We start from the raw sequence: 20,874 nt of genomic DNA, 5'->3' as shown, positions 1-20,874 counted from the left end.
CTCCCCAACAAAATCACTAATATTTTCTCTTTTCAACCAAACACCTATTCTTATCATTTTCTCTTCACTTTTTTCTCCATCATTTTTTATCTCCCCACTTTTTATACCAACCAAACGCACTCTTAAGGATAAAACTTAGCTAGACTATTTTAGGTAAAGTAAATTAGGTTTCCAATTAAATTCAAATACTTGGTTGCATTGACCAATAAGACACAAATAGTGTTATATTTTCCAATGACAATTAAATTCAAAACAATCAAATGGTTGAATTCAATTGAAAAATTAATGTATCACACTTAATATACTGTATCTAAGTTATATATATATACTTTCTCAAAAAAAAAAAGTTATATATATATATATATATATATGTAGGGCCCAGCGATTTATGGGCCGAGCCCATTTACTCATGGGGAGCCCTAAGGCCCAAGCCGAAGAGGGTTACAATCCAAACTCAATAACGTGAAGTACAAATTGGCCCGGAGAAGCAGCCGAGGACAGTGCAGTCCTCGGCTGACCCAAAGCTCCACCAAGAAGAAGGGCAAAAACGATATAGGGACAAACTTGAAAGAAAATCTAAAATATTTAGGAAATGCTGCCCTTGCTACCTTCCCCATACCTAGCTCTGCACCTAACAGAGCCGTATGCTTTAGCTTTATCAACCACTTCCTACGACTTTTGTCTTGAACTGACGGGACAAGTATCAATGTTGGAAAGGTTGACCCTACACGTGGACGAAGGAAAGTGAATGCAGGCTAGTATAAAAGAAAAAATAAGTAATCTAGGAGAAGAAAAAAGAAAAAGACTGGCCAAAAAGGAAGGGCCTCCCAGTCCACCTCCAGGAGAAAAACTCCAAGGGTGAAGACACCTCAATCACTCGTGAGCACCACAAAAACCCACCGCTGGGTAGCCGAGGCCTAGCCTTTCAAACCCACTCTCTACAAATGATGTTGTCTGGGCCCATTCACGTGCGAACCCAACACTACTGCGGTTCGTCGCGGAACGTGACCCTACAATTGGCGCCATCTGTGGGAAAGGCTTGCGCCTTAGCTCGAGCGGCGGTGGAGTTGAGTTTCTGTCGAACAAGGGTCTACGACGATGCCTTTACGACCGGCGACACATTGTCGTTATTCCGACACAATTTCCTACTAGGGGCTACGCCTCGTAATGCCAGTGACATGGCAAGTCTAGGGGCTTTAAACATCAAGCTAGTTTCCCCCACCTTATTCGAGGAGCTAACCTTTAGGAAGTAGAACCAAGGCCTTGCATGGTCCTCGGACCCAAGCCTCTGGGGAAACCAACTACTTACAAAGAGAATACAAGTTTTGGACAGAACCAAGGCCTTGCATGGTCCTCGGACCCAAGCCTCTGGGGAAACCAACTACTTACAAAGAGAATACAAGTTTTGGACAGAACCAAGGCCTTGCATGGTCCTCGGACCCAAGCCTCCGGGGAAACCAACTACTTACAAAGAGAATACAAGTTTTGGACAGAACCAAGGCCTTGCATGGTCCTCGGACCCAAGCCTCCGGGGAAACCAACTACTTACAAAGAGAATACAAGTTTTGGACAGAACCAAGGCCTTGCATGGTCCTCGGACCCAAGCCTCTGGGGAAACCAACTACTTACAAAGAGAATACAAGTTTTGGACAGAACCAAGGCCTTGTATGGTCCTCGGACCCAAGCCTCTGGGGAAACCAACTACTTAAAAGGAAAAACTACGTTACGTGGACCTTAGAATCTCCCCGAGGAAAACTCTCCATTAACAATTGGGTTAATTCCTGAACTCCATGGATTCTCTAGTTTGCCCTCGGATCCTCAACACCAAAGGGACTAGTACGGAATGGAGCAACGTGTTTCCAAAAGCATAAGCGAAGTCATTCAATGCTCGGTCACCCCCTCGGATGAATTATTTAGAATTTGTCGTTCTCAGACAGTATTCTCGCACTTATTACAGAACATTCAACCGTTATCTCGGTTAGTTTCCTAAGTTTAACTTACTATGAATTGTTATTATTATGCCTGGTAGTGTCGGCAAATTAGAATTAGATGGATTGTGTTTCAAGGGTTCTTGCTTTAAATATCGCCGAGGAGAAACACACACATGGAGCACACCCATTCACAAAGTAGTGTTGCCAAAAGAACAGTATTCAAAACAAGTAAATAAATTCCCATTTTTACTAAAACAAAGAAACAGTACAGCGTACAATGAAAAGCTGGAATCAGCTAATGTCAGAGCTCACTACATAATTGGAAAGGAAGATACAAGAGAGTAAGAAGAGGGAAAAGGTGAGAAGGAAGAAAGAGAGGCAAAAGGAGGCGCCAGTGAACGAAGAGAGAAAGAAGCAGGGGCACTTAGTCCCTGCCCCAGTCCTGACTCCTAACACACTGGTGCCATATTAGATATGCTCATGAGAGAGCGGGTAGTACTGATGATGTGTGTCATCGGCTCAGTCACGCCAAAAATGTGACGTGACGAGTCCCTGCTTCGGATTTTGGCTGAAAGAAAGGCGAAACAAATCTTGAGTCTGAGCCATCCTTGCCCTGACCGAGCCATTTCGAGCTTCGTTAGAACATGGTGTTTCTGGGAGGGGAATAGTTTTTTCATTGCTTATTACTACGGTGAGTGTATTTCAGGTTAAGGTATAACCGGAGAATAAGAGTAAACTCCGGAAGGAATCTAAGGGTTTCAAATTTTGGGGGGAGTAAAGGGATTCATCTGTGGGAGAAACAACTCTTGTTTCTTCTCTTTATATAGGGGACGAAGAAAAGAGCACTTAATGAGTTCAGATCTCCAAGGAAATCTGCAAACATGAATACGCCCGTTTCATTCCCCCACGCCATCAAAAACCGTTGAACCTGGGAGGTCTCGTAAAGGGAAGATATTAAAGACGCACTTCAGATAACCAAACGACATAAACGCATCGTGCGCAAATCAAGGGGAACATCTTGTAGACCGGTACATTCCCTGGGCAGGTGAAGAGTCGCCAGCTTCAGTCAAGGGCTGAATTAAATGAGCCATAATAAAGGCTCGGTATTATCAAAACCCCCCTCTCCAACCAGGAAGTCGGACAGCAGGGTTTTGAGGGGCTATTGTAGGGCCCAGCGATTTATGGGCCGAGCCCATTTACTCATGGGGAGCCCTAAGGCCCAAGCCGAAGAGGGTTACAATCCAAACTCAATAACGTGAAGTACAAATTGGCCCGGAGAAGCAGCCGAGGACAGTGCAGTCCTCGGCTGACCCAAAGCTCCACCAAGAAGAAGGGCAAAAACGATATAGGGACAAACTTGAAAGAAAATCTAAAATATCTAGGAAAGACTGCCCTTGCTACCTTCTCCATACCTAGCTCTGCACCTAACAGAGCCGTATGCTTTAGCTTTATCAACCACTCCCTACGACTTTTGTCTTGGACTGACGGGACAAGTATCAGTGTTGGAAAGGTTGACCCTACACGTGGACGAAGGAAAGTGAATGCAGGCTAGTATAAAAGAAAAAATAAGTAATCTAGGAGAAGAAAAAAGAAAAAGACTGGCAAAAAAGGAAGGGCCTCCCAGTCCACCTTCAGGAGAAAGACTCCAAGGGTGAAGACACCTCAATTACTCGTGAGCACCACAAAAACCCACCGCTGGGTAGCCGAGGCCTAGCCTTTCGAACCCACTCTCTACAAATGATGTTGTCTGGGCCCATTCACGTGCGAACCCAACACTACTGCGGTTCGTCGCGGAACGTGACCCTACAATATATATATATATATATATATATATATATTTAGAGAGTTTCAACCTATGACATCCACTTCTGATAATAACTTTTTATTATCAAATCAAGACACTAATTGGTTTTTGGTATAGGCGGGAATCGAACTCCAGATCTCTTATACAACCATCAAGGATTTTACCAGTTAAGCTAATTGAAACCTACTAAGTTATAATTTTCTATAAATATAAGATATGAAAAAGTATGCAAAACCTCCAAGTGGTCTCCTCATAAAACATATAACCCTTTAAAGGTTTTAGTCTAACGATTAAACTCTTGTAGTATTATTTTATGTGTAAGCCGTTAATTGTGTATATTTAATCTTAGTTGTTTTGAATGGAACACTTAACCCCTTAGGATTCATGAGTGAAACACAAAACCCCTAAGTTGTACTGTTTTATGTGACATAGTATAGACATGTTTCATCGCATGAGTTATTCACCGTTTGTTTTTAATGACGTTTAACGATTTACACAAAAAACAATATTCTAGAAGAATGGTTTAGTGTTTGTTACACCAAACTCAAGTCTAATCAAAACTAAACTTCACTTTAACTTGGGGTGGAGGAGGGAAATGATGCCAATCTTGTCAATGGCGGACACCACTATGACCATAGAAATTAAATAATCAAACAAGATTATTCACCTTTACCAAAATATAATAAAAAATATAATAATTGAAGAATAAAAAACTAAAATTTGTGTTACGTAATGGATTGAAAGAGTTTTTTCAAAATAAAGTTAGAGAGAAGTTTTGTACATTATCCAAGCTTCACTTTTTTCTTTCTTTTTTTTATAGGAATCCAAGCTTCACCTTGATTGATGAATATGTTTTTGTTTTCATCGAATACTCAACTTAGTTTTAAATAATACTCGAATCTCAATAAATAGCATAGAAAAATTAATTATAAAATTAGTGTCCATTTGATACGATTTAAAAATTTGTGAGTTGTTGGGGCCGTTTTCATAAATGTGGTTGTTAGGATTTGGATCATAAATTTGTACCATTCTTAATTTTTACCTTCTTTTAACTATTTTTCAACTTTTTGTATTAATGGTTGAGATTAAAAATTGCTTTTTTTTCAACTTTCAATCTCAATCATCCATTGCTATTGGGTATTACACTTGATCTCAATCCGTGGTTATACCAAAGATATTAAAAATCTTTATCTAATAAGACAAGTAATTCAATAAATAAGCCACATTTTAGCCTTATCAACGCACTTTTTTTTTTGCTACAATTATCAACACACACTTAAAACAAGTATATCACATGGGTTCAAGTGATGGCTTAGTAATAATTCCAGTCATCTTCTCTCATTTCCTCTTTATCTATCTCCCTTCACTCAAAACAATTCCCAAATACTTCTTATTATAAGATTAGTTAAGTTGTTACTAAGGTCTCATGATATCCATGAGGTCCTGAATTCAAAATCTTATGTCAGTAAATTAAAGTTACCCCTAAAAAGATTGCATATACTCAAGAGAATAGTCAAATACTCGAAGAAATCTGAATACCCTTAATTGTAAAAAAAAAAAAAAAAAAAAAAAACTATTATTGGTACTATTTCTACAAAATATGAATATTTTATACTTAAAATTTAAAAAACACAAAAGATAAATCATGTGAAGAAGACATAAAAGCCTCATGATCAACGTGGACAATTAATAATTCGAAAGTTAATCTTGGTGATCATAAATCTGCTTAGTGGTGGTCCTGCAAAAGCATATTACCATTATTAGTTAAGTTGTTACTAAGGTCTCATGATATCCATGACGTCCTGAATTTAAAATCTTATGTCAGTAAATTAAAGTTACCCCTAAAAAGATTGCATATACTAAAGAGAATAGTCAAATACTCGAAGAAATCTGAATACCCTTAATTGTAAAAAAAAAAAAAAAAAAAAACTATTATTGGTACTATTTCTACAAAATATGAATATTTTATACTTAAAATTTAAAAAACACAAAAGATAAATCATGTGAAGAAGACATAAAAGCCTCATGATCAACGTGGACAATTAATAATTCGAAAGTTAATCTTGGTGATCATAAATCTGCTTAGTGGTGGTCCTGCAAAAGCATATTACCATTATTACGATTGTCCATACTCTTTTGACTATAACTAGAAGGAATGGATGGGTGGGAGTAGATAGATACAAAAGCGATACAATAATCATTTTGTTTTCTAGCATATTAAAGTCATGATGATCGCTCCTCATTATTGTGCAAATCTTTTATTTGGCGACAATAATCTTTACTAATTGAGATAATTGAAACTCACAGGGTAAAAAGATTTAAGGAATAAGGATTTCTCCTCTAAAGATGGTAGGATGCTATATTGTTCATTTTAAGGTATCTAAGCTATCTTTGAGAGTTAAGACTTAAGAGTACTCATTTAATTAAGGTGTGCTTGAGACTTATACCTATAAGTGGTCCTTCGTCTACTTATCTCCTTAACCCAAAAAACAAAAGCAAAATTAATATTTTAGTTTTGGGAGGACCAAAGTATATGAATTAAGAAAATTTCAGAATTCAAAATTAAAAAATATATTAAAATTCAAGTGTGGATTAATATATTAAAAAAATGGAATTCAACCTTCTTTTAATTCTCAACAATAATATAAGGTTGACATATGTATTAAATTTCATAGAAATTTACCTTTCAATGAAAAAAAAAAAGAAAAAGAAATCAAAGAGTCATTAAAAAAATTCATCTTTCTTTTGTTGTGAAGCCTAATTATGACTGAAAATGCTAGTTTCAAAATTGCAATGAAAATTGAAAGATTAAGGGTCCGTTTGGCGTAATATTGTTCTAATAATATTGTTTGTATTTTTTTAAAATACGTGTGGGTGAAAAGTGTGTGAAAATATGTATAATGTTATTTAAATATTGAAAACTATTGTTCAAAATACACTACCAAACACCCCCTAAGAGATTTGGTTTACCTCCGATACTTTTTAACTAGATTTTTTTTTTTTTAAATATATAATGGCAAATGATAATGGACTTTAATCCTTACATTTTATTTAGTTAGTGGGTAATGTGACGATCTCTCATTAAAACAAAATGAGATTCTTTTTTAAAAAGTATTTGAGGTAAGTCAAATCCAAGATTAAGCATAACTACAATCGCTCTAGCTATAAACAAGCTATAAACAAGTTGATAGGTTGTTGATGTTCTAATACTTACCAACCATTTGGCACAATTATGAAAATATGACGATGAATAAAAAACCATATGTGCGCCTCGGACACACCACTATCTTCGTCAAAATTTGGAAGAAAATAACTTATTTAAACTGCCATCACACACACAAACAATAAGAAACTATTTTTCTTTTCAAAAAAGAAAAGAAAAAAAAAGAAAGAAACTATTTTAGAATATAATAAAAGAGTAATCTTTCTTGAAGTCCCCTGTAGCCTCTTATTTATTGGTTTGCCCTTAATTTTTGCTAGTTGGGAATTTTTTTTCCCTGTTTATGCAAGGTTTTTAGCTACATAAAACACCAAAAGCGGAGAAAAAAATGTTTAAGAATATTTCATTTAAATTTTTTTTAAAGGAGGGCAACAAATCATTGGGTAGTCAACCATTTCGAAATTTTTATTTTTTATATTTTGCCACTTAGGAAAATTGAGTTGTTGGGACCAAATTTTAAAGAATTTGGGGGAGAAAAAGGGATGAGGGCGTGAGATCACCTTTGCTAGCAAGATATTCAAATTTATAAAAACAATAGCATTCCAAGCTCTATGGTTGGTGGGTTATAGTTAATTTGATTGGTAAATTTCTTCATCATTTAATAAAATATTCAAATTTGAATTCCTTCTAGGTAAAAAATCAATCAATTTTTTGATTTGATGATAAAAAATACATAAAAATGACCTACTGCAGTTGGCAAAGTATAAAGTGAAATTGATGATTCTTGTACATAAATCACAATAATCATGCTAAGAGTTTTGATAATACCGTACTAGATGACATTTTAGTTTAGTCAGAGAAACAAAATATTTTGATATTCGTTAATATTAGTGTATTGTTTCGAGATTACAGTTAATAATAATAATAATAACTTCTTTATCATTGGTTTAAGAATTAAAAAAAAAAAAAAAAAAACAACAACAACAACAACAACAAATGCAACTTAAAGTCAAGCCACATGACACGGATAGGTGGGTGGGCATTTGAATTGAACTAACTAGTCTTTACTCCTTACATAATCCATGTGGGACACAATTGATAACACAAGAGTAAAAAGAAGTGAAATTGTAAAGAGACGTTCTCTCAGAGAGAGAGAGAGAGAGAGAGAGAGAGAGAGAGAGAGAGAGAGAGAGAGAGAGAGAGAGAGAGAGAGAGAGAGAGAGAGAGAGAGGGTCTGTTTGGATATCGCTTATTATTGAAAACTGAAAACTAAAAGCACTGTAGCAAAATAATTTTTAAATATATGAACAGTGCCGTGGGAACCAGTTTTAAAGAAAAATTTGTTGAAATCCGTACTTGCAGGTCTTGTGAACAATGCACAGGACCCACAGAAAAAATGCAGACGCACGTGTGCTTTCCTTTTCAGTGCAATCCAAACCTAGCCTAAGAAGAAGAAGAAGAAGGGTTGTTGTTGTTGTTATTTATTTATTTATTTTTTCTTTTTAATAATTTTTTTAAAGCATGGTATCTATTTATTGGTTGAAATTTGGTATATTTCTCAGTTTTTCTGCTACATGATTGGTATTTAAACCGATACGAAACATCATTTTTGTACTAGTGTACTTACCGATAGGATAAACATTGGCCATACTATCTTATACAGTACAAAATTGTCTTCCTTTTTTGTAGTTTAAATGATTAGTATATCTTAGTGTTTTTAATTGAGATATCTAAGTTTCAAATCCTTCTATCCCAACTATAAAATTAATAAATAAATAAAAAGCTGATATCATAAATACAATTATATAGTAATAAAAAAACACATACGAGGGATTGAATTGAAACTCAACCTAAAGAAGGAGTGAATTTAGTTACTTTGGTAGCCACCAAAGGAGTAATTCCATATTTCCACCACTTGTCATTAATACCGGTGAATCTATGACATTTAAGTCAAGAGTTACTACTTTAATGTCATTTAAGTCATAAGTTATTACTTTAATGCCTTGATAGATCAATTTAGATTCCATGTTGAATAATAATAGTTTTGCAAGTACTGATAAGAGCTTCATCATTATTTTAAGAGAGATGCTACGTCTACAACATTTTTATAACAAATCATAGGTGGTTAGTTGTTATTGGTTCAAATTTGAAACTATCGCTAAAATTACATTTTTACCCTAACAATAACAACCAGTAATAACCTACCACTTAGAATTTGTTGTAAAAATGTTGTAGACATATCATTTTTCTTATTTTAATTTATACTCCTATATGTGTATAAGTGGAAGTCTAATATAAATAAAAAAAAGTAAAGAAATTAATGAATTAATGTAGTATAATTTGGACTCAATCCTACAAGTTTGAACTTTTGGATCCTGTAAGTTATATTAACTTATTAAAACTTGTCAAGGGCTTTGTAGTTGAATTAGTACATTTCTATGTCTAAAGTGTTTTGGGATCTAGGACGGAAAGGGTTCAAGTTGCAAGGTTCTCCAAATGATTTGTAATGACTCGTGAGACTATTTAACAACACGATTGCTTTTATAACAGTTTTAACTTTCAAGTTGAAATAGAAGGAAAGATGCTGAAAGTTTGAATTTGTGCTAAAACACAAGAGCTTGTTTAGACCCCAAAATAAAATTATGGCTAAATTGCTTTTACTTTAACTTATCTAAGTACGGAACAAGAGTAAATGAAGTGCAATCACCGGATCTACTCTAGTGCATACACATGAACAATAAACAAGAAAAGTAAAGCACAAAAGTAAGGGAAGAGAGATGCAAATATAAGATAACACCAAGATGAGTTATCAAAAAGGAAACTGAAAAACTTGGCAAAAAACCTTTTCGCAACCCTCCAAGTCGAAATCGATCCACTAGTGAATAAGTTGGAATACACGAATAACAAAAGACCCTCCAAGTCTAGTCTACCCAATGTACTTGAGCCTTCCAAGCTCCTGCTACCAACGGACTTCTCGAAATCTTGTCTTCACTAGCTTTTCGAATCCCATAATACGCCTGATTGCATCCGCCAAGCCTCACCGACTTCTTTTGGCAAATCCCCAAAGCTTCCCAAGCTCCAAAATACTCTCTACACCAAGATGAGTTATCAAAGAGGAAACTGAAAAACTTGGCAAAAAACCTTTTCGCAACCCTCCAAGTCGAAATCGATCCACTAGTGAATAAGTTGGAATACACGAATAACAAAAGACCCTCCAAGTCTAGTCTACCCAATGTACTTGAGCCTTCCAAACTCCTGCTACCAACGGACTTCTCGAAATCTTGTCTTCACTAGCTTTTCGAATCCCACAATACGCCTGATTGCATCCGCCAAGCCTCACCGACTTCTTTTGGCAAATCCCTAAAGCATCCCAAGCTCCAAAATACTCTCTATACTTTGAAAAGGTGTGGATCGTATTTGGGTACAAATCTCCTCTCAAGATATGGCAATGGGAGAGGGAAGAAGTAGAGGTTACAATGATTTCTCACTAAGAATGAGTAGCTCTCTATCTAAAAAATGGGTGTGTTGTGTTATAAAAAACCTATCTAGGGTTTTTCTCTTTGAATAGCCCCATTTTACTTTTATGGGTAATAAGTGTATATATAGTATGGGTGAAGGGTAAGAAAGTTACATTTAAAAACCTCCAGGCAGAATGTTTCGTAGGTACCTCGCGAGATGGCCTGTCTCGCGAAGCACTTGCGAAACTGCACTGATTCTTCATTTTATGCTTGATTCTTCACCAACTTAATATTAAACCCAATACAATAAAATCCCACAAAATACAAGGAACAAAATAATGCAAATACAACACTTTTTGTCATGGAATAAAGTCAACATAAAATGTTGTTGTAAATCACAACTTTACAAATGCATATGTCATGTTGACACATGAGATACTTTCTCTCTAATTCTACCCCTTTAGATAGTATTTAGTTATTTTTATTTTTATTTTTTATAATTTAAAAATAGGCGAAACTACACTATTGTTTCTTGAAACTTGTTTGTTAAGCGTTATTGGTCATTCAAGTTTGAAATGAATGTTGTTGGTTTCTAAAGTTTAAAAAATGAGAACAATTGATCTTTTTGTTAAAAATCATTAGTCTTATTGCCTACGTGACTAATGGAATAATGACATGGCAAATTTTGAGTGACATGACATCAATAATAATATAAAAAATTTAAAACTAATTGCTAACTCATTAAAAAAATCCATGACCTTGTAGAAAATCATCCAACTCCTTCTATGACCCATAAATGAACGGGTATTCCCAAATCAAACTTAAACATGAGAAACAAGCAAAGAGAGAAGCAAAATCCAAAATTAGTGTTGGTAGATGCAAAAAACAATTCATTCTTTTTACGTTCTTCATTTGTTTGGGGGTGTCTAGTCTAATTAAAAACTGCAATGATATTGTGTTGTCTTTCTTGGTGGCCAATTTTATTGACTAATAACAATTTTTGGTGTAAAAATGGTCCAAGTGCTATAACCTTTGGTAAATTCATGTGTGCCTAGAACTGTCATCCATCATAAGCATAGGTTTCATATTTGTGCGAAAAGGAGTGGGTCACAAGGGAGGAGGGATGGTGGTCAATAGGGTGGAGGACAATGCTAATTTGGGATTCTCTCTCTCTCTCTCAAAAGTTTGATTTTGATTTGAGAATACATGTTTGTTTAGGGTCATAAAATGGGTTGGATGTTTTTTTAAAGGGTCATGGATTCTTTTGATGAGCCAACAATAGGTTTTTATTTTTTAACATTTAAATTTGATGTCATATCACTCAAAATTTCCTATATCATTATTTCATTAGCCATGTAGGCACTAAAACTAACAACTGTTAACAAAAGGACCAATTGTGCTCATTTTTTAAACTTGAGGACCAACAACACTTATTTGAAACTTGAGTGATCAATAGTGCTTAATGTGAGAGTAAAAAACACAAAATTGAGGAGCTAGCCTTAAATTCTTGATCAACACAACTAATTTGTAGAGGATGGGAGACGGAAATCCATAATAAGAAGATTAACAAGATGGATAAAGACAAAGACAATTTGAATCAAGGCTTTCTATGTATAAGGATTGTATTCTTGAGGTACAGGGTTCTTAAGGATGAATACAAGTGATAACTCTTCTCACTTTCTCTCTCTTGTTCTTCCTTGGATTTTTTTTTTTTTTTTTTTGGATCAAGGGTCTTCTTGTTGTTGTTGTTGTTAATGTTTGTCTTGCCCTTCTTCGTTGGAGTTTTGGCAAACTGTTTGGTTTCAAGCTCACAAGCTGTATTCAAAGTAGCATTAGCATTGGCTACAATAATAAGAACACATGGTTCTTGGTTCCGTTTTTCTTAAGTTCAAAATTTTCTATTGAATTTGGTGCATACTCAAAAAGACGTTTTTTCATCAATGGGGGAGTTAAGTATTCCTCGTTGGTCATAGAGTTTGATGGAGAGAAGGGGATAAGTGTTTGAGAAAATTGTTGGAGCGAAAAACTTAATAAGCAAGTTAGAGTTATTTGAGAAGATTAACAATAGAAAATCCACAATGGGAGACGGAAATCCACAATAGCAAGACTAACAAGTTGGATGAAGTTAAAGACAACTGAATCAAGACTTTCTATATATAAGGATCGTTTTCTAGAGGTACAAAGAGGGGCTGTAAAGGATGAATATAAGTGATGACTCTTCTCACTTTCTCCCTCTTGTTCTTCCTTGGATTTTTTTAGATCCAAGTGACTTGTTATTGTTGTTATTGTCATTAATTGTATTAATGTTTATCTTACTCTTCTTCTTTGGAGTTTTGGCAAACTGTTTGGTTTCAGACTCACAAGCCATAATCTGAGTAGCATTAGCATTAGCTACAGCAACAGGAACATGGTTCTTGGTGCCGTTCTTCCTAAGTTCAAAATTTTCTATAAAAAATGTTTTTTCATTAGTGGGGGAGTTAAGCATTCCTTGTTGGCCATGGATTTTGATGTAGAGAAGGGGATAGGTGTTTGAGAAGATTGTTGAAGAGAACAACTAAACAAGCAAGTTAGATTTGTTTAAGAAGATTAACAATAGGAAATCCACAATGGGTGATAGAAATCCACAATAGAAAGATTAACAAGATGGATGAAGACAAAGACAATTGAATCAAGGCTTTCTATATATAAGGATCGCATTCCCGAGGTACAAAAAGGGGTTTTTAAGGATGAATACAAATGATGACTCCTCTCACTTTCTCTCTCTTGTTCTTTCTTAGGGTTTTTTTTTTTTTTTTGGATCAAAGGGACTCTTTGTTGTTATTGTTGTCATTAATGGTATTAATGTTTGTCTTGCTTTTCTTCGTTGGAGTTTTGGTAGACTGTTTGGTTTCAGACTCACAAGCTGTATTCAAAGTAGCATAAGCATTGGCTATAGCAACAAGAACATGGTTCTTGGCCCTGTTCTTGTTAAGTTCAAATTTTTCTTTTGAATTTGGTACATACTCAAAAAGACATTTTTTTCATCATTAGGAAGTTGAGTATTCCTCGCTGGCCATGGAGTTGATGAAGAGAAGGGGATAGGTATTTGAGAAAATTGTTGGTGAGAACAACTAAACAAACTAGTTAGAGCTATTTGAGAAGATTAACAATAGGAAATCCAAAATAGAAAGATTAACAAGATGGATAAAGACAAAAACATTTGAATCAAGGCTTTCTATATATAAAGATCGTATTCCCAAGGTACAAAGAGGGGTTCTTATGGATGAATACAAGTGATGACTCTTCTCACTTTCTCTCTCTTGTTCTTCCTTAGGTTATTTTTGGATCAAGGGGACTTGTTGTTGTTGGTATTGTTGTTGTTGTTGTTGTTGTTGTTGTTGTTGTTGTTGTTGTTGTTGTTGTTGTTGTTGTTGTTGTTGTTGTCATTAATGGTATTAAAATTTGTCTTGTTTTTTTTCGTTAGAGTTTTGGTAGGCTATTTGGTTTCAAGCTCACAAGTTGTATTCAAAGTTGCATTAGCATCGACTATAGCAACAAGAACGTGGTTCTTGGTCTCGTTATTCTTAAGTTCAAATTTTTCTTCTGAATCTAGTGCATACTCGAAAAGACGTTTTTTCATCAATGGGGGAGTTGAGTATTCCTTGTTGGCCATGGAGTTTGATGGAGAGAAAGTGATAGATGTTTGAGAAGATTGTTGGAGAGAACAATTGAACAAGCAAGTTAGAGCTATTTGAGAAGAGATGAGAGGTACCGTATGATTCCATAACACTAATAAATAGACTAAATAAGTTTAAAGTATTACTTTTTTTTTTCTTTTTAAATTCTAAATAAATTTTCTTTTACTTTTAGATATATATATATATATATATGTGAGTAATTTAGCTATCATTTGGAATTCCACCACTTATTACATGAAAATATATTGCCTTAGCACTTAGGCCTTAGCTAGTGATAAGAGTATTCATTGGTTAACAATTCTAATGATTACACACCGTTCTCAATTACACAAAGCTCAACACTTCCTTTTTACAAATCAGTTAATCAGGCAAAGAACTTTCTATGTATGGCCTTGTAATGGTAATTACCCATGGGAGTTATGAAGGAAGTTTTCTCTTGGTCTTTGAGGGCTAATGTAATTTGGTGATAGCCCTAAAAAGCATTAAGGAAGCTCATCCATAGATGCCCAAATGTAGCACCCACAAGTTGATCAATTTTTGGCACCAAAAATTGGTCTTTGGGGTAGGCTCTATTTAAATTCGTGAAATCCACACACATCCTTCACTTCCCGATCTTCTTCTTCACCACCACAGTGTTGGCTAGTCACTCAAGCTTGAACACTTCTTCAATGGCCCCAATCTCTCTCGACTTATCTACTTCTTCCTTCATAGCGTCTAAGTGAATATCTAAGGACCTTCTAGGCTTTTGCTTCTTCAGAGTACATTAGGATCTACGTTGAGTCTATGGCACAAAGACTCTAGATCCACTCTTAGGGCCTTGTAAGGACTCTAAGCAAATATGTCTTTGTTATTGACTAGGAAAAGCAACAACTACACCTTTTTAGGGAATGGGAGGTCTTTACCGACCTGGAAATACTTGTCTCCAGCATCTATATAGACCTTCTCTAATTGCTCACATTGTTCCTTCGTAGTGGGTTGGGTGTCTGAACCCACTGAGGTAGCGGGTTGCAATTGCTATGAGCCCCAAAGAATCTCTGGCTATTGCAACTGCTACTTGTGTCCAATAGTTGTAATCAGGTATTGTTGGGTTGCACCTTGACCCCCCCCCTTCCAGCGCGAAGCACATGAATTCCTTGGTCAATGGGGAACTTCACCTTCTAACGTAGAATGAATCCACGGATGACCAAGGATAGCTGTGTAAGGGGAATAAGAGTGCACTGCAATGATATCCACTAAAACTTTCTTTCCCCTTACCACCACAAGGAGTCAAATCTGTCCCACGGGAGTTACAACTGTCCCATTAAATGTAACCAATGGAGTGTCATACTTTGATAAGTCCTTTTGCGTGAGCCCCAATCCTCAGTATAAATCGGGATACATGACCTCAACCCCACTTACTTGGTCAACCATTACTCTCTTCACATTAAAATCCAAGCTTCTAATGGTTATTGGGCATCCTCATGAGGTTGAATAGTTCCTTCTTTGTCTTTTCTCAAGAACTCGAGGAAGTCGTCCTCCCACCTTGGCTTCTTGATTGGTTGGGGCTTTGAATCTACCTCTAACGTAGGAGCCACAATCAAAGTTCTTAAAGTCACCTAGCCAAGAAGGCTCGAGGCCTTAGTCGCATGGATCACTTCTATAATACAAATGGGGGGAGACGTGGCTTACGACTCACTAGCCTCCATCCTTCTTGACGATGAGGATGATCCAGGGACAAGAACTCCTTTATGCGCCCTTTTTCGACTGGTTTAAGTGATCTTTCAATGTTCTACAGTCTTCTGTGGTGTGTCCCCATTCCCATTGATAGGAATAGAAAAGGTTCTAATTCCTCTAGGAGGTATCTCCACTCATCTTCTTTGGCCAGCGAAAGTAGGGCTCATTCTTGATCTTCTCTACTATTCGATAGACTAGCTCCTTGTACAATGAGTTTAATACTTTGGTCATCTGCTGCGGCCTCTGAGGGTCGAAGTCACTTCTAGGCTTAAGAGGAGGATAATCCACTCTTACCTCATTTCTCTTGACTGCGGGCGCCTTCGATTTGGACTTGGCCTACAACCGGTCATCCTCTAACCTCTTGTATTCCTCTACCCTCTCCATTAACTTATGCATATCTGTGACCAACTGTAGAGTGAGTGAGGTCTTAAGCTTAAAGTCGATGGGAAGGCTGACCTTAAAGTTACTAGCACCTACTCTTTCATTATTTTCCTCAATCTCATTATACAATTCCCAGTAATGATCAGAGTATGCCTTAAAGGTCTCTCCTTCTTCCATGGACATAGAGATTAAGGAATTAAATGATCTTGGGGCTCTACTGTATGTAATGAACCTTGTTTCGAATGCTCAGGTTAACTCATCATAGTTATGGATAAACCCTTTCTCCAGCCCATCAAACCATTTAATGGCTGGCAAGGTTAGAAAGGAAGATCTTGCACATCAACGCCTCATTCTTAGAGTAAATGGCCATGCTCTGGTTATAGTGATTGACATGGTCAACAGGGTCAAACTTGTCATTATAGTTGACAAAGATGGGTTCAACAAATCTTCGAGTAAGTCAATGCTCTCTATTTCCTCAGAGAATGGAGAACGAGAAATCTGTTGTAAAGCTTTACTCATTGCATCATTCCCCAAGTTCTGTGGGGTTGAGGGTTCTCTGCAATCCACTTGCATCCCAAACCTCCTTGGTGAAGCTCCCCTCATTGTCATTTGTTGTGAAAAAGGCCTTTATGCTTGTCCCTACAAGAGGTGGGGGAGGGGGGGGGGGGGGGAGTCCACCCCTCCATATCTCCTAACCAGAGAGATCATTCTCTCCTTATACCTATGTGGTGTGGTGACAGATCTTTCCTTGTACCGCCGAGGAGAGGAATCCATCCTTTCTCTATCCCTTTGGTAATTCCCAAGCTATTTTTCCCTCTACGGGAGTCTCCTTTGGCAGGGCTTTAAGCTCGCTAATTCTGATGCTCTTTACTACACTTGGCATCCCGTTGTAAGGCCAGCACTTGTACTCTTAACCGATCTATCTCAGTCCTTACTAGATTGAGAGGGTCCTGCGAAGTTTGTTACTAACCTCTCCCTTTGATACAAAGGGGGCACAAGCACCCTACTATAACTTCGTGGGGGTTCCTCCTGGCCTTTTCTTTTTAATCCATATTGCAACCTTTTGTTTCCTGAGATGGGCTTGACTGACATGCTTGGCCTTGATGGTTCAGGAGCCCTATTCCTTCTCTGAATCGTCATCTTGACTCCAACTAAGTTATAATCCTATTGCTTGGTGGATTTTCTCACAGATGGTGCCAATTGTTGGAGTAAAAAACACAAAACTAAAGAGTTAGCTAGCCTTGAATTCCTTATCAACATAACTAATTTGTAAAGGATGGGAGACAAAAATCCATAATGGAAAGATTAACAAGATAGATGAAGGTAAAAAAAAATTGAATCAAGGATTTTTATATATAAGGATTGTATTCCCGAGATACAAAGATGTGTTCTTTAGGATGAATACAAGTGATGACTCTTCTCACTTTCTCTCGTGTTCTTCCTTGGAATTTTTTTATTTTTTTTTTGGATCCATCCTCGTATTGCCCTTCCCTTCATTTTATAGCCATCCTTCTCCTCATCCAGCTATCCTGCCCTTAGTTGGATTTAGGGGGATATTTGTCCCATTAGCACCTCCTCCTGCCATTTTTGATCATGAAAGCAGATTTTTGGGGGTGTCCTCACTGTTCAGGCCATTCATTTAGCATTTAATGTCGTTGACATTAGGTGAGGGAAGTCTTAAATGTAGAGGTAACTGTTACATTGGGCTTTGTGTTTTCTTTGACGTGTTCCCCGAGAAAGCAGGTGAAGGAGGGTGTCCTCGAACAGACCAACGATCATTCCACGATTGGCCCGTGTTTGGACGACCTCGAAAATGGGCCTAAGTGACCTCCTCTTGTTGGGAGGCCCACTCACCCCTGGTTGGATCCCGATTTAGGCCTATTTCTTGGATAGAATTTCTCGAAGTCTTCTCTTCGGGTTAAGGTCCTCGGGGCAAAGTTCCGGTCCACTCCCCCACATTTAACAACCAAACTTTAGAGACCAGACAATGTATTTTGCCTAAAAAATAATCTCACGTTCATATTTTTGTCTCATAATTAATAAAGGGTCTAGTTAATGGATATCTTTAGAGTATTTGTTAATATATTATATTAGAAAAGTTCTAATACCATTTTTATGGAAATATAAAAAGTATTTAAAAAAATAATTTTTTATTTTTATAAAAAGTTCCTAAAAATATTCTTAAAATAATGCCTTTGTGCATTGTTAACTTTTTCCTTTAATAAATAAGTTATTTAAAATTATTGAATTATAGGATACCAATTTTTTTTTTCCCTGCTGCTTCTTCTCTTCCATATATATAAACTAACTCAGAGGCCCCAAGAAATGTAAACTGCAACCTCACGCCACGTTTGGTAGTGTAACTATAACAACAGTTTTTAGTATCTAAACAACATTACACATATTTCCATATACTTTTTCACCCACACATATTTCCAAAAAATACAAACAATATTTCTATTTCTAGAATAACCTTACCAAACACCTCTAGAGCTCATTGGTTCGTTTTCCACCTTTCAAAGTTGCTTTTAAAATCTTTGATTAAATTAGCTTTGGAATAATAAATCTTTAAGTGACGTAACTTTTTTCATAATTATTTTGAATAATTTACTAAGTTGGTAAATTATTAGTAACCAAAAATCATTATTACATTACATCATTATTTATACCACTTTTATTATCAATCATTTTCCATTCCATTATTTCCTGAAAAAAAAAAAAAATTTTCCATTCCATTATTATCAAACTCTTTTTTTTTTCTTACTCAAAAAAAAAAAAGAGATTCAGATTTTAAGATAAGGTCAAATGAGGTTTTAATATTATTACCAACCACTTGTCAGGTCTACAATTGGTAAGTTACTAAAAAAATTGCTCCAATAAACTCACTGAGACATTAAGGGCCTGTTTGGTAGAGGAATTTGAGTAATATTGTTTGTAGTTTTTTAAAATACATATGGGTGAAAAAATGTGTAGAAATATATGTAATGTTGTTTAAAAACTGAAAATATGTTGTTTAGATAGTCTACCAAGCAGGGCCTAAAATTTTTTAATATGCTAACTAAGGTGCGTCAAGATCAATTTTGAGCAATAATGGTCTTTATTCATTTCCTCAAAGGGGAAAATGCAACATATTAAAAACGAATTTGGCTATTTACTAGATTAATATTCTGTTTCTCAAAAAAAAAAGAAAAAAGATTAATATATTCTGAGCCTCTATAATCTTTCTCGCCCATACGTCATTCCTTTAGAAAAGGTATCACTCTATCTCTTCTTCTTCTCTCTCCATTATTTTGTGTTAGTGGTTGTGGGATAGACTATAGAGGAATAGTTAAAGATGTTATATGAACTAGGCTACTAGCTCTTGGCTTTATTCAATTTGCTTTTAATGACATATGTTGGTCTCACTTTTCATTTGGTGCTTGTGTTCTTTTCTTTCAATATAGGATAGACAAAGTTGAAATTCTTTGACCAAAGAAGAAAGATGGGTATTGGGTTTGCATCTTGGAGCCTCTTCCTTCGTCTCTTAATCGTTCTGGTAATCTCAAAATTGTAGTTGTTTCTTATATATTGCAATATTCATGTCTTTCAGAAGAAATAGTATTGACTTTTTGAAGTTTCTGATTAGGATTTTATTAACTATTCCCACTTTGTCACTCAATTTTCTACAGTTTGTTCATGGAATTGGGGCAAGGGAGTTGACCAAAACTCACCAAGAAGAGCTTATAGATCATAATCATATGAATGGTGATGTTCCTAGCATGGACAGTGATAGCAAGGAACATGATGATGTCCATATAATATTATATGATTCCCAAAAACAACATGTCATGAATGATCAATCTAAGCAAGAACATGTGCATACTCATCATTCATCCCACATGGATCATATGGACACTTCCTCAATGATCTTCTTCACTGTGAAGGATCTAAAGGTAGGAAAAAAATTGCCCATCTATTTCCCTAAGAGAGATCCTTCAACTTCTCCTCATTTATTGCCAAGAGAAGAAGCTGACCCAATTCCCTTCTCATCAAAACAACTCCCATACCTTCTTGAATTCTTCTCTTTCTCTTCTGACTCTCACCAAGCCAAAGCCATGAAAGATACACTCAAAGAATGTGAGACTAAGCCCCTCAAAGGAGAGACCAAGTTCTGTGCAACTTCCTTAGAATCCATGCTTGATTTTACACGTGGCATAATGGGGTTGGAGTACTCTCCTTTCCAAGTTCTAAGTACCTCCCACCTCACTAAGTCAACCACCCTTTATCAAAACTACACTTTCCTAAAGATGCCTGAGGAAATTCCAGCTCCCAAGATGGTAGCATGTCATACCATGCCTTATCCTTATACCATTTTCTATTGCCATAGCCAACACAGTGAGAACAAGGTGTTTAAGGTAACACTTGGTGGTGAGAATGGTGATTTGGTGGAGGCTATAGCTGTTTGTCACATGGATACCTCTCAATGGAGCCCTGATCATGTGTCATTTCGTGTGCTTGGGGTTCAGCCAGGGACCTCCAGCGTGTGCCATTTCTTCCCAGCAGATAATTTTGTATGGGTCCCGAAACCTGTGTCAATTTAGAAGTCTAATAGCAAAGTGATGATGTTTTATCTGGTCCTGATGCTACTGTGGCGCATGAATACATGAGCCTAGTATAGTGTTAAATAAATGTAGACCAGCGTTGTTTCTTGTGATTGTGGTTTTATGGTTTGTAGTTTATCAGTGAAGAAAGTAGTTTTTCTGTGTAACAA

The 20,874-nt window shown here is 36.2% G+C and overlaps 1 protein-coding gene across 1 annotated transcript; it reads left to right on the top strand.

Annotated features, from left to right (window-relative positions):
* The first annotated feature begins 19,436 nt into the window (after positions 1-19,436).
* Positions 19,437-20,874, top strand: LOC126706289 (BURP domain-containing protein BNM2A-like). Its single transcript, XM_050405690.1, has 2 exons — positions 19,437-19,659; positions 19,793-20,874. The coding sequence occupies exons 1-2, from the start codon at positions 19,606-19,608 to the stop codon at positions 20,702-20,704; spliced, it is 966 nt and encodes a 321-aa protein (XP_050261647.1). The 5' UTR covers positions 19,437-19,605; the 3' UTR covers positions 20,705-20,874.

Source organism: Quercus robur, chromosome 11 (genome assembly GCF_932294415.1).
Source record: "Quercus robur chromosome 11, dhQueRobu3.1, whole genome shotgun sequence".
NCBI lineage: Eukaryota > Viridiplantae > Streptophyta > Magnoliopsida > Fagales > Fagaceae > Quercus > Quercus robur.
This window is presented reverse-complemented; position numbering and strand designations above follow the sequence as displayed.